General features: G+C 35.5%; 1 protein-coding gene across 1 annotated transcript; it reads right to left on the bottom strand.

Moving 5' to 3' along the window:
* Window positions 1-466: 466 nt before the first annotated feature.
* On the bottom strand, window positions 467-13845 carry LOC131950488 (uncharacterized). Its single transcript, XM_059312678.1, has 12 exons — window positions 13612-13845; window positions 8864-8943; window positions 8662-8758; window positions 8354-8512; window positions 7870-8157; window positions 7606-7729; window positions 7139-7364; window positions 6680-6780; window positions 6465-6582; window positions 6042-6141; window positions 2795-5416; window positions 467-2660 (listed from the first exon to the last, which is right to left on the bottom strand). Exons 1-12 carry the CDS (start codon window positions 13768-13770, stop codon window positions 2319-2321), a joined length of 4416 nt encoding a protein of 1471 aa, XP_059168661.1. The 5' UTR covers window positions 13771-13845; the 3' UTR covers window positions 467-2318.

The raw sequence follows: 13845 nt of genomic DNA, 5'->3' as shown, positions 1-13845 counted from the left end.
ATTTTTTTTTTAAAATGTCTTAAAATTTTAAATAATTACAAAGAACTACTGTTTCAAGAAGTATTTTGTTGGCTCAATTTCATGTATTTATTAAACTAAGGGATGTAATTTAGAAAAAATGTGCAGCTCGTTACAGTTGTCTCCTATTATGGATAAACCATTTTTCTAGCATTAGTAGCAATAGGTAATGACTGTACTGATGCCATTTGTTAATGATTACCCTACCTATAACACAACTATTAACATTACCCTTAGAGTTAAAACTTAACAATATGACTAGATTCCAAAATAGAATGTGGGGACTACTCTCTCCATTGTGTTACTAAATTAAGTATTGAAACCTTATGTCTAATATAAGGGACTTAAGCCTGTCATCATGGTTTCCTCAACATTGAAAATAACCATGGAAGTGTAAAAACCGGCAAGGGTGATAAACAAAACAAAAAAACAACAAACTCAAGCTACATAAACTCAAGCTTCAGCAAAAAAAAGCAGTTTATTATTGTAAAGTTAAATAAAGAGAAGGCATTAGTGTTCAATTTAAATTTAAAAGAACTGATAAATCAGCCTTGTATACAAAATGTACATAAACACCATAAACATTAGAACAACATCTTTAAAAAAAAATGTCACTGTATAAAAATTACTGAAATATATTTTGTTTCTCTGTAATCATAAATACATACCTTCCACAATCAGCAACAACACACTGAAATTATTGCAGCACAATTTAGTAGTTTATTTAACAAAACTGATTTTGTTTCTGGCTTCAATAGCAATGGACATAGACAAGCTTGTATATAAAATATCAAAAGTTTTCAGTCAGTACAAGAGTATGAGAAAAGGCACTGTGCAAAAGCTTAATTAATGCTCAACAATTTATTTTTAAAGCAGGGGCTATTATTTTGTAAAGCATTTCAAATAACATTTGTGGTTTTGCCGACGTTTTAAATTGCAAGGAAATGTTAAACATAAAAATGTACAAGAGTTCTATAAAAGTGTATTAACCTACAAACTAAAATTGATACCTACACTATCCTACTCTAAAAAAAATCACCATGACCAACTCTAGTCTTTCCTATAACTTAAAAAACTTTCTACACTACAACATAACCCACTAAAATCATACAAATTCAAACATAAACGTATGAAATAAAATTTAAAAATAGCAGTTATTTTACAATATGCTCCTACAAGAGAAGCATCTGACAATGTATTGACACACAAAGCCAGAGTGTAATCTACACATGAAACCACATCTCTTGTTCCAGACAAAATGTATCCACCAGCAGCCAAACTCAAGGCCCAATATCTGCCACACACATACAAGCTAAGACAACTATGATGCATAGATTATATTTTACCAAGCAGAAAAATGTTTAAAAAACAATAAATATGGTCATTAGAATGGAGGTTTTCTGATTAATGTATTTTTAAAAAGATGTATAGACAATCAAGAATCTCTTTGTCAATGTATAAAAAATTATCTGACCACAGTTTCACTTTGATAACATCTACACAACATAATAACAACCCTTAAAATTTACAGTTCCTGGAATTTTGTAAAAAAAATATTTGACTTTATTATATTATTACTTCAAAAAATGTGAATATAAAAAAATAAGTACCAAAAAAGTTGAATGATCTGCATGAGAAAGCAGATTTCTCAAAAAGTCACAACCAGTTCTTTTAAAATAATTAGTATCAATGTTAAATAGTTAAATACTAGTACCCCTGACTTAGTTTTTGAGCAGAAACAAGTCACAACTTTCAACATACAACATAGTGGTAAGTCCTTTCAATCATCAAATATTTTGATGACTGAACACACTGAAAGACATCTGATAATCATTTTGTGTGAAGCAGGAACTGAACAGCTCTCTTGGGAGTGAAGGCTAAATCCTGATTATTGTACACTAAGTTGTTAATTTAAAAAAAAAACGAATCACATATTCTTTATTGAGTCCACCTTAGATGGATAGAAAATCTGGCATAGAATTTGAATTATTTACAAATGGTCAAGATGATATCTAGAACCGTGAATACACATCAAGAATAAGTGATACAATAGATCAACCTATGAGTTAACGTGAGCTAAAAAACAATAAAGAGCCCTCAGCACTTATGGTATTTAAAACATGACCTCAAAAAAGTTTGGTCAAAATTCTTAAGCTGGAGAATATTAATGCAAGATGAAAGATTTTTAAGGTCTTGATGTAAAACATGATGCTAGTAGGACTGAGGGCTGAAAATTTCTGCTTAAGTTTTATAATTATAACATTAGATGGTTTGTACAAGCAACATAAAGCAAAAAAAGTTTACAATTTTGCAGGCGAATTCATGTTGGTGTTATGTGGTGACTTGGTATTATGAGGTGACTTGGTGTTATGTGGTGACTTGGTGTTATATGGTGACTTGGTGTTATGGGGTGACTTTGTTTTTGGGGATTTGTGATTGAGCCTGCGAGGCGACATGTGGTTAATTCTGTGGGGAGAGATGTGCTTTAGTCGACGTGGGGAAATGTTCAGTCTGTTTGGAGAGCTTTGGTTTTTTAACCTTTTCACTTGCAGGCGGCCCTTTCCTGGAACAGCCGCTGTGCAACTTCGCTCTCCGCCAAGTCCACTCCTGCGTTGGGCTCTTGTTTGAGAAGATATTTTGTACTGCAGAAACAAAACATTTTAAACGTTTAATCAGAAGGTTAACTATTTTAGGTATAATAATAAATATATTTTACATGTAAATTGCATTTGTAACTCTAGAAATATAATGATATATTTTATAAGAATAAACTTGCATTTTCTGCCAGGCTTGATGTCTTTAAACTAGAAACCACAGCAGACTGGACAATGTTTGTGGATTCCTTTAAAGGAGATTTCACTAGGAACTCTTCCTCAGAAGAGGTTAAAACTTTCTCAGCTCTAGGTGTGCAGACATCATTGATAGTCTCCATCAAACTGTCACTGAGCTCTATCTGGCAATTTTTTAGGGGAGTTTCAAAGCCGCCAGGTGTTTGTTTAGATGCTGACACTTGTTTTTCTCCTACAATCAGGTCAGCTGCAAGTTGAGCCTCGGTGGATCCTAAATCACTAGGTTTGAAGCCACTCCTTTCCCTTGAAAACTGGGCCATTTCCCTGTACCGCTTAGCCTCCTTCTGACTTTTAGCAAAAATTGTGGGTATTCTCACAGGTGAATTGCCCCTCCTCGATGTAGGAGGTAGGGAAAAATTGGAATCTTTCCCAAGTTTTTGGGTGAACTGCTTCACGTTTTGGGACACAAATCCTGCTTGCTGTATGTTGGAAATGCTGTCGTGCTTGGGCAAAATGACTTCGGCTCTTTTGATCTGCACCTGCTGTGCTATTTCTTTATCTAGAATGGCGGACAGCGTCAGGGATTCCTTGATATCCTTCAGCTTTTTTCTACCAACTACAGGCTTCTGGAATTCGTCATGACCTTTTACAGGTGTGCTTTCATCTTTTATGGGTGACTGGATGTTTTCACTTTTAACTTCGTCATGACCTTTCACAGGTGTGCTTTCATCTTTTATGGGTGACTGGATGTTTTCACTTTTTACTTCATCATTTCTAACTTCAACCCTTTCTTGAACTTCACTAGTAAAGTCATCGCTCTCCACATTGACATTCTCTACATCAATTTCTGTACTATCAAGCTCAGGAGGAGAGGGCTTGTTACCACTGGGCTCAGCACAACGTGAGGATGTCACTTCTTCCTTGTTTGCATCCTTTCTAGTCAGGGTGAGTGGTTCAGGTTTAGAGCTCGCTGAGTGCTCAAAAGATCTGTTGGGTAGACTTCTCAGTGACCGTAGAGAAGAATTCAACCTTGTGTGGCGCTCATGGAAGCTAGACCGTAGTGACATCATCATCTCTTCTCTGTAGCTTGAGCGTTTGGGTGACTTCACTGGCACCTGCACATCCTTGACGTTGGACTTTGTTTCTGAAGGTTTAAAAAATCCAGCCCGGGCCAGGATGTTGTGGGTTTGTTTCGTTATTTCTAAATGTGGTTTGAAGTGGAACTTTTTACAAGGAGATACGTACATGCTGTGAGCACGCACTGGTACACTGACCTTGTTTTCAGCCGCTTGTAGGTCTTCAGCAGATATTGATTTCTTGCGTGACACATCTGACTGTGTTGGCATGTTTTCTAACTCGTCAAGGTGGGAGCCTAAGGTGGTGTCCAGGGACTTCGACTCAGTGGAGTCGTCTTCAGACATTGATGTGTAGTTCTCACACAGCATCTGCAACCCTCTGCTGTCCTCAAGCACTGACTGAATACATTTGGTTTTATTAGACCCTTGGTGCCTCATCACAACCTCATGGATTTGAGAACCACTGGTGTGTTCAGATGAGATGCTGAACTGATCCGATGTTTCCCCAAGCATTGAGCCCTTCCCGCTGTCAGATGAAATGCTGAGCCCTAGAGTTGACAATGTGCTGTTGTGAGAGGACATCCGGCTTTCTACTGACAGCAAGCTGTCCACGCTTATTGAAGGCTGCAGCTGGGATACCATTGTGCTGGCTGGCTTCATTAGAGAATCACATGAGACCGAGCTTACAATGGATGATCCAGAGAGAGAAGTAACCCCTGGCTTGTAATACAGGCCAGTCTCAGCCCTACGAATTACCGTCCCCCCAGAAATGGTGGAAAACCCAGCCTCGGATTCTAAATCAGAGCCGACGTCGATTTCCTCATCTTCGTCTTCCGCGTGCGAGACCTTGTCCTCACATACGGTCTGATCCCCAAAGCCTTGCGGAGGTGGTAAAACAACTTCCATCAAACTGACGTCCAGCTGCGACGCCACACTCTTGTCCATATCACAAGACAACAGTCGGGAATTTGTTTCCCTCTCACAAGAGCTCCCCGGCTTCACGCGTCTCATCCTTGCTCTTTCAAAGTCATCTCTCCTGCTCCTTCTCAATGCACTGTCAGGTTTAATGGCCAATGCGTTGTCCAGCACAGGAACAATAATCGGGCTTGGTCCACTAATTAAAGACTTGTCCAGCTTGCCTTTGTGTTTAGCCCCAGATCCCGGGTCTCCTTTTAACAGCCCGTTGTATATTGTGTTAGGCTGGCCTCGCTTCAGGCAAGGGCTGTCCACTGATTTGGACCTCACTGGAACCCTGACAGAGTCCACAGCATCCAGGCCCTGTCGGCTAACATCCCCAACTGAAGAGCTGCATGCCTGTCTGGCAAGGTTCTGTTCCTCCAGCTCATCAATAAAGCCTTTGTTCAGGGATACAGCATCATCCACGGCCAAGACAGAGAACTCCACATCTTGTAGAGTGGGGGAGGACAGACTGCGTAGTATGTTGCCCTTCTGTTCAAACAGGATGGAATCTGACAAGGTACTTTTGGGTGATGCATGAACTGAGTATGCTAGACGTTCCCCAACAAAATCCACCTGTAAGAATTATAAATACCATTATAAACAACCTGGTACAAGAATTCTCTCAAAGAAGTAATATAAGACATAAGGAATGTAGGCTAACATGTTTTAACAAATAAATAACAAAATAGTAGTAAAAAACAGTAAAGTTCCCCTTCCAAACATGATGGTCCATGGGGCAAGTGAAGTAGAGTTCACCTGTTTCTGTGACCTCAGCATATAAAGGGATAGTGTGGTCAGCACTATGCCCTGCCGCCTTTACTTTCCCTAATGTAAGTTAGGTACCCATCAGAGCTGGGTGGACTCGGGGGCAGTCTACTGTCTTGAACCCGGATTGAAACTTAAGACTTCTGGGTTAACAGTCTGGCTCTCTACTGCTAGGCCACTCCGTCCCATAAATAACAAAACTGTTACTTGTAAAAATGCTAACAAGTCGTATCAAAGCAAATATATATTATTGCTTGTACTGTCGACTGTTATCCAAAGACTAACAGAATTCACAGGAAAAAACTACACTATTGTATAATTTTAACAGATCAATTACTCTAACCCTAAGAATTGGTCTTGTAGCTAACAACAGGTCAACACTACAGAAGAACCCAAACAATTTAACCAATAAAATCAGAATCAAACAGCTTACCTTTTCACGGTTCCCACTAAGCCTTCTAAATATACTTTTACTTTTCCCAGGCTTGACTTGGGTTGGGGGTGACTCTATTCGGGCGGACGCTGAAGTTTGCCTGAAAAACATGGTAGACAAAAACCTGCTATTTCACACAGTATAACCAATAAACAAAATCAAGGTACAAAATAGTAGCAAATTGGCATTTGCTACTAATAGTTTGGACTGGTAATTTGTCATATTATTTTTAGAAAACTGGCACCAAAAATTATATACTTCAGGCTTTACGAGTCTGATAAATATTAAAATATTTACTATTGTGCAGAAAATTATGTTCTAGGCAACAGATTTTAATAACAGCAAATTATTTATTATGTGTTATTACTTAATATGCATTTAAAATAAGAGGATGGAGTGTAACATTTCAATTTAAAACTTTACCTTTTAACTTTCTTGTGACTATTTGGAGAAGCAAAGAGGCTCAGTTTTTTACGTGCAGTCTTCACACCAAGAGCTGGGGTGGTTGCATTCAGCTGAGGCGTATCAGTGACATCCAAGTCTATGAAACAAGACAAATTTTTTAAATGAATAGCTAAATTCTTTTAGTTAATGATTCTAGAATGATTTGCAGACTCACTTGAAGAAAGCTATCTTACCTTTAGGTTTACAGTGAAGACCTTTCTTCATATTGGAAGCTGGAGTAAAAGGCGTAGATGCGAGGGCTGATCGTTGTGGTAAGTTGCCTAGAATTGCTTTCCTAAAAATAAATTTATAAACAATTTTCATGCAATAGCCAATTATCAGAGAGAATCAGGTAAGACTTACAATTTATAAATAAATTTGTTTTAAATAAACAACCAAACAAAGTTATAAAATTGAGCTTAGGTAAAATAGTGTTTAAACTCTGAAAACAAATCAAAAGTGCAACTTCCAATCATTAATAAAATAAAATTTTAGAGACATTGGATGTAAAAATAAAAGAAAATATGTTACTAAGTGCACACTTTAAAAACTATGATTTAATTTACTTATAAAATATTTTACCTGCTAAAACAAAAGGCCAGTAAATGGTATTTAAAGTTAGACGAATATAGATTGCCAAGTTATGTACTTACTTCTTAGAAGCAGAAAATGGCACAGTTTCCCCTGAGGCCCGTCTCTTCCTCATGACACAAGGTGTCACACTGTTGAGTGACATCTCCTGCTGGGTCAGGTTAGAGGAATCCACAGAGGCAAGCGACAGTTCCCCTGGGTAGGTGCTGTTAGATGACATGTTTATACTCCTGCCATCTGTGCTGCGACGCAGTTTGGCAAAACCTTGGGCGATGGAGCTAACTAGACCTGTACAATAGCAGAATACTACTTTAAAATTAAATCTTTTTTGATGAGAAAATATATAATCTTCAGGTTATTAGGATAAACAAAGTAGCCAATTGTAATACTGTGTGATAGGTTTTGAATCCTATACCAAAAAATAAAATAAATTAACCAGGAAAGAATTATATGGCCTGTTTTAAAAAATCTAATTGCATTACTGTCCAATCTAAATGAATAAAAAGATATTTTAATAAGGCAAAATAACCTGTCAATGAGCCACTTCTTTTTCTTCTCTTTTTATGAGAGACATCTTTGGAATCTCCCAATGTATTATCATCACTAGCATCCAGATCATCATCAGTCCCAAAACATTCTGACATCAAGCTCATCTACAACAAAAGCAGCACATTTTAACCAAACCAAGGCCAACATCTACAACAAAAGCAGCACATTTTAACCAAACCAAGGCCAACATGTGATGTATATATATTCACATCTACAGAGAAAGCCAACCCAAAATAAAACTAACCTGCTGTTGTAGTGCTGTGCTGACCATTCCAACCAATTCCCAGTGCTTGATTAAAACTTCCACAATACATGCCTGGATGTGCAAGAGCTTTTCTTCGGCCGAGCTCATCTTCTCCCCGCCTTTGTTGTTGTGCATTAAATTAGGGGCCATCACTAGGGCCAGGTTGTTGGCCGTCATTTTGTTTTTCTCACAGTTGTTGGCCACCCTGGAGAGCAGGTGAAGCAAGTACCTCAAGGTGCCTATATTTTCAATTGGCAGGAGGAGGCACATCTGGAGGAGGGCTTTTTTCTAAATGTGAGAAATAAATATCTTGTTCATTCAGAAGTTAACAATGCTTCAAAGGTTAAATTCATGTCATAGAAATAAAATTTCTGACAATTTTAATGAAGCTTTATGATGAAACTTGAGGTTTTCAAAAATAAAACCATTTATTCTGACAATTTTAAATTGTGTTTTATACTTGATACAAAAACAAAACACTCACAGGGTCTTTATCAGCAGGCAGCTGATAACATTTGATGAAAGATTCATTATAAATTGAAATAAACAATGGCTCCGGCAGTTCACGAAGAAATTGCTTTATTAATACAGCCACATCATAGGCATTAGCCCCATCAAGAGATCTGCCCTCATCAACAGCAAGCTAAAACAGAACAATATTTTTTAAGGTTTTATATCAATAATTTTTTGTGTTTATATCTAAAAAAAAAATTATACAAAAATGTATATGTAATGTGTAAACTAAAATGTATCATATATATGTATAGGAAATGTGTGCATTGAACTTCCTACCTTTAGGTCTTTTTGACGACTTACAGCACCAGATTTTCGAAAAATTCCTTCACTTTCGAGGTTTTTATCTATAACTTCTGCAGCATTAATTAAGAACCTATGATGGAGATAATTATATGTTTAAAAATATGCATTCAAATACTGCATTTTACTAAATTTAGTAATGGTATTTTAGTTTAACAGTATCGCATTATGAACTTACTGTGGTACATAGCCATACTGTGGTAAAAATGTGCACGGCACATGAGAAAGTGGTTCTCCGAATAATTTTAAAGTTTTATCCTGCAAAAAAACCAATGGGATACAAAAATTTGTTAAAAAGAAAATTAGAGGAACATCACCAATAAGTACATTGACTGGCAAGTGCAAAACTACACCCAACACCTAAGGCTATTTACAATCTGGTGTTGGCATATATGGTGGGACAGTGGATGGCACATTTGCTAACCAGAAAAAAGTCTCAAGTTTAGATCTTAGACTTGCGTACGTAGGATTACTCTGACTACACTCTGCTCTGATGGGTACCTGACTCACATTAGGGAAAGTAAAGGTGGCTGACTATTGTTGATCATGAACTTTCTTTCATCGTATAACTTAGTGTAAATATCAATTTTGATGATTTTTTAAAAATGTTAATAATTAAATTTACTTAGTAAAAAATAAATTACATTTTATAAAATGTTTATACTTCTACACTTTCTACAAATATGCCTTACATTGCCAGATAACAACACAAAGTGTTAAAGATCAGTAGGTATTGGCCTCACAATAATAACAATGTGGCTGAATATTTCTCCAGCTGACATTACTGACAAGATTATATGAACTCACAATGACCCCAAGCAAAGCACATTTGTCAATTACTATTCCTCAGGCTAGGACCTAAGTTAAAGTTTTTATATGCACTGACTGTGACCCCTCAACCTGTGTTATTTTTCTCACCCAGACAAGAAAATATGAGCAGGGGAGCAGCAGGCAACAATGTTTTGAGTTTTAAATACAGATCTAGATATAATTTTTTTTTAAATATAGGCTACAGATCTTGATTTAGTCTAAAATAATATTCTCTTAATGAACTCACAGTAACCCATCAACTGAGATGACAGGATTTTTCGCCCACTGACGAGAAAACATGAGCAGGCAATCATAGAAATAGATGCAACAATAAAGAACAACATCCATGAAAAGCCTACTTGTTTGTAATGTTTAATTAATGAATTTTCTGCTCCTACAGCTGGTGAAAAAGCAAACCACCAAAATAATGAAACAAAAAAATTGTCTCAAAAACAGTGTCTCGCTATTTACCTGTTATTCCCCAGGTATGTTATGCAATTTCTTCTTGCAATTTACCACCTTTGCCATTTTGGAATTTTTTAACACCCGAAAAAGAGTTTGAACAGATCTAAGTTTCCAAGGCCTATTCCTTGCATATTGAATTGATATTAGATCTACTATTATTTAGCAGTGCTCACAAACCCAAAGGGAGTGGTCAGTTGCTAACAACAATTTGGCTACCTAACCTGGCATATGATTGGACAATTATTTTTTTGCTTTGTTCAAGTGACTCAACATTAAAAATATTAATCATGCGAAAAATTGTGGTTTTTCTGTGTAATTTAAGTTATTTCTTAATTATGTAGACATAAAACTAGAAGTCAACCAAACTGGCCCTAGAGTGTGTGCCATTATTAAATTGAACTTTTTATGAGGAAAAAAATAGAATAATTTGATGAAGGCACGGTTAAATCGGAACCATAAAAAAGTCACCAAAACGATTTCTTTTAAACATGACGAAATCGTTATTGAGAAAGTTTGCCTACTACAACTAGACTTAGCATTAGCGGACTTATTAGTTACTATATGCATCATGCTTTCAAATAGTCTAATTTTGTGTTACTTATTTGATTAATTTTAATTATAATTAGGCAAATTATATTTTCACTTGTCTTCATTTATATATAATATACAATTATATAGTATATAGGTAGGATATACGGTTAGTATTATTATTAGATTCATTAGGCCTGATTCACTTTGTTTTTAGACTTGAGTCTAGACTTAATTACTAATTAATAAACACTCATTGACAAAACAATGTGCGTGAGCCATCTACCACACGTGGGCCGTGTGGATGTTTGGAATGCTTTTTCTCAATCTCGGGTGATTAATTTTAATGTGATGACATTTTAAAAAGAAAAATCTATTTATTACAAATCTAAACAAAATATGAAATAGAAATGGTGTAATGAAATCAAATGTGCTGCACATTCTGTCAAAAATCAAATTGGCTGCCTTGTCAAGACTATACAATTTGTGTCTATAAACTGTCACAGAAAAAGACATCCTGCACTGCTGTGGGTTGCAAATAAATTAAAACTCATTAATATAGCTCCCAATGAGCTAGAATCATGAAATTCAGTGTTCAATAGATTAAATATTGATCTATGTTTTTCATTGGCAATGTCAAATGTTTAAATCGAAAAATAAAAAGATTTAGGCCTAAATCAGAATCGTTACTACTAGTTTAGATCTAGATCTATTTTAGATCTACTCTAAAAAGATTGAAAGAATCTCTTGGTTTTTTTTAATTACAATTCGGAGTGGACAGGGGATGGGGATAAAACTCCATTTTAGCGTATTTTATTCCCCACTTCACGTTCACCTCCAGTTGAGCGTATTTTATTAGAAACACAACTGAAACATTAGGAAAACATTGGGCTTATTCCTTTATGAATTTGTTTTAGTTTTTTATAATATACTTTTGTCAAAACTTGAGAAAAATCCAAATTTGGATTATTGAATGTGCTATGTTCGTGTTTCAGTTAAGATATTCATGGCAATGGGTGAAGTACATAACTCACAATTACAAGGCGGTTAAGTTTGTATTGTTAAAAGTACCTCCCACGCATGATACTATAATAGGCCTACTATAGGGCCTAAATAAACTTTTATGAACTCACAATGACCCTCAAAACTGTGGCCAACACACAATTTCAAATAGCTATTGGCCAAGCTATGACATATGCTGATAGAGACTAATTAAAATAAAGTCAATGTGAGCTCACAACCGTGTTGGGATTTTTCTCCAATTGACGATCACACACTATTTAATTGGAACTGCCCTAGTGTGTTTTTTTTACCTTTTATAATTAAAACTCACATTCATTAAAAACAAATAAGTAGATCCAGGTCCTAGTGTTTCCCTAACATTTTTCATTTTGTGTGTTTCGGTTGTGTTTCAATCAATCACTGTTTGAATAAAATTAGGCTTGTCGGTATCGGCCGAGATCGCGGTAAAAACATGACCCGAAATCGCCCATTACTTTCTGATACCGGGCACACGAGATTTGGTTTTGCATACTAATAAGTTTTTAATTTATGGTAATTAATTAAGTTTAAAAGGTCATTTCCTAATGTTAAATGAAAAGTAGAATGGTTTTCCCATTGTTTTGATGGCTTAGCGATCTGATTGCACGCTGTCTCTGCCTTGGTCTTCCCCCTGTATGAAGGCTAGTTTCAAATACGTTGGAATCACGATTTTTTAAAAGGTTATTCTAGATGAGTGAAGATTACTGAGCAGACATATCTTATATATGTGGAAATGATATTTGTTTTTGGATATTTTGACTCTGACATTAGATATACTCGTTTAGAGGTGGTCACTGTATGTAGGTCGCGTTGCCACCATTGTTATATTTTTTCATCCCGATCTTCCGGCCTTTAAGTTTGATCAACTAACAACAGCATTCTTATGGAATGTGCAAACAAATCTCCTAATTTTTTATTTCAGAATATATTTACATACCCATCTTTAATTTTTTCAGCTCTAGTTCTAGTTTTGCAGAATGTTTTTCCTAAAATCCAATTTTGTCAGACTAGACTGACAAGAGTCAGACCTAGATCTAGGTTACCTGTCTGTTGCTATACACTAGCATTGTGCTAACTGTAATTTTAAGTATTCAAGTTCTACTTACCCTTAGATATAGTTATATGCTGAAAATCAGAATCCATACACTATTCACACATAAAAACATTGATCTGATAACTTCATTTAAATTATTACAAAATGGCTTATATGGGCTCTACTTCACCTGCCCAAAATAACAAGGCAGTTATATACACATTACAGTGTTCAAGTCATTTAGATTTCTAACTATGTAGTTCTTACATTCACTGTATTTATATAAAATATTGCTTTAGAAACATTTTCATATTTGCGCAGCAGTTTTATAACAAAATGGCTTAAAGATGGACTCTACTTCACCTGCCCAAAATAATGAGGCAATTATAATATTATATGCACATAACAGTGTTCAAGTCAATTACTTTAGTTTCAAACTTTGTAGTTCTTTCATTTGCTGTATATATATAAAATATGGCTTTCATATTTGCGCAGCACAGTTTTTTGGGGTTATGGGAGGAAGCCAACACAAAAATATAAGTTCTGTATTATTTTTATTCATTTCAACAACATTTACAAGTTCTATATATCATTCTAGCTAAACTCTGCAAATATGAACAAAATACAACTGCAATTAAAATAACTATGCTCAATTTATTCAGGTATACCATGACTTGTCACAATTGGCCAATGCAAAAGTAAGGGGATTCCACCCCTCACAAAAAAATTCGCAAAAAAAAAACTATTTGAGCTAGACAGAAAATCTTTTTTGTTTTGTTTTCATTTTGTTGAGCTCTACAAGAATATGTAATTTTTATTTTTATATGATGATTAGTGCTTTTTTACCAAAATCCCTAATAAAATACACTCAACCGGAGGTGAACGTGAAGCGGCGAATAAAATACGCTAAAATCGGATTTTACAGGGACGTGTATGGATCTAGATCTACTCACAATAGTAGATCTAGATCTATATAAGTATAAGCCTAAGGCTGAAATTTTAAAAAATCGATTTAAATTTTAATTTAAGCCTGAAAAAACTTGTTTCACCTGTTGTGCAACTGAGTTGCTTCTTCTACGGCTCCGTTGTTGTTTCTTAACCTTTTTCTCTTTAGGCAGTTTTACTCCAATTTCTTTTAAGTCATCACGTATTAAGCATTGCAAGTGGTTGATTCTGTCTATTTTATTTATTATTATAGCATCTTCCATTTTCGTTAAGACTATGTAATAGTATGTAAACAACACTTCACTACATCATCGAGTATCCTCAAGTATCCATTTTGA

Source organism: Physella acuta, unplaced genomic scaffold (genome assembly GCF_028476545.2).
Source record: "Physella acuta isolate Inbredline_101_S28 unplaced genomic scaffold, ASM2847654v3 ptg000768l, whole genome shotgun sequence".
Lineage (NCBI taxonomy): Eukaryota > Metazoa > Mollusca > Gastropoda > Physidae > Physella > Physella acuta.
The sequence above is the reverse complement of the archived record's forward strand: the minus strand, read 5'-3'. Positions and strand labels throughout refer to the sequence as shown.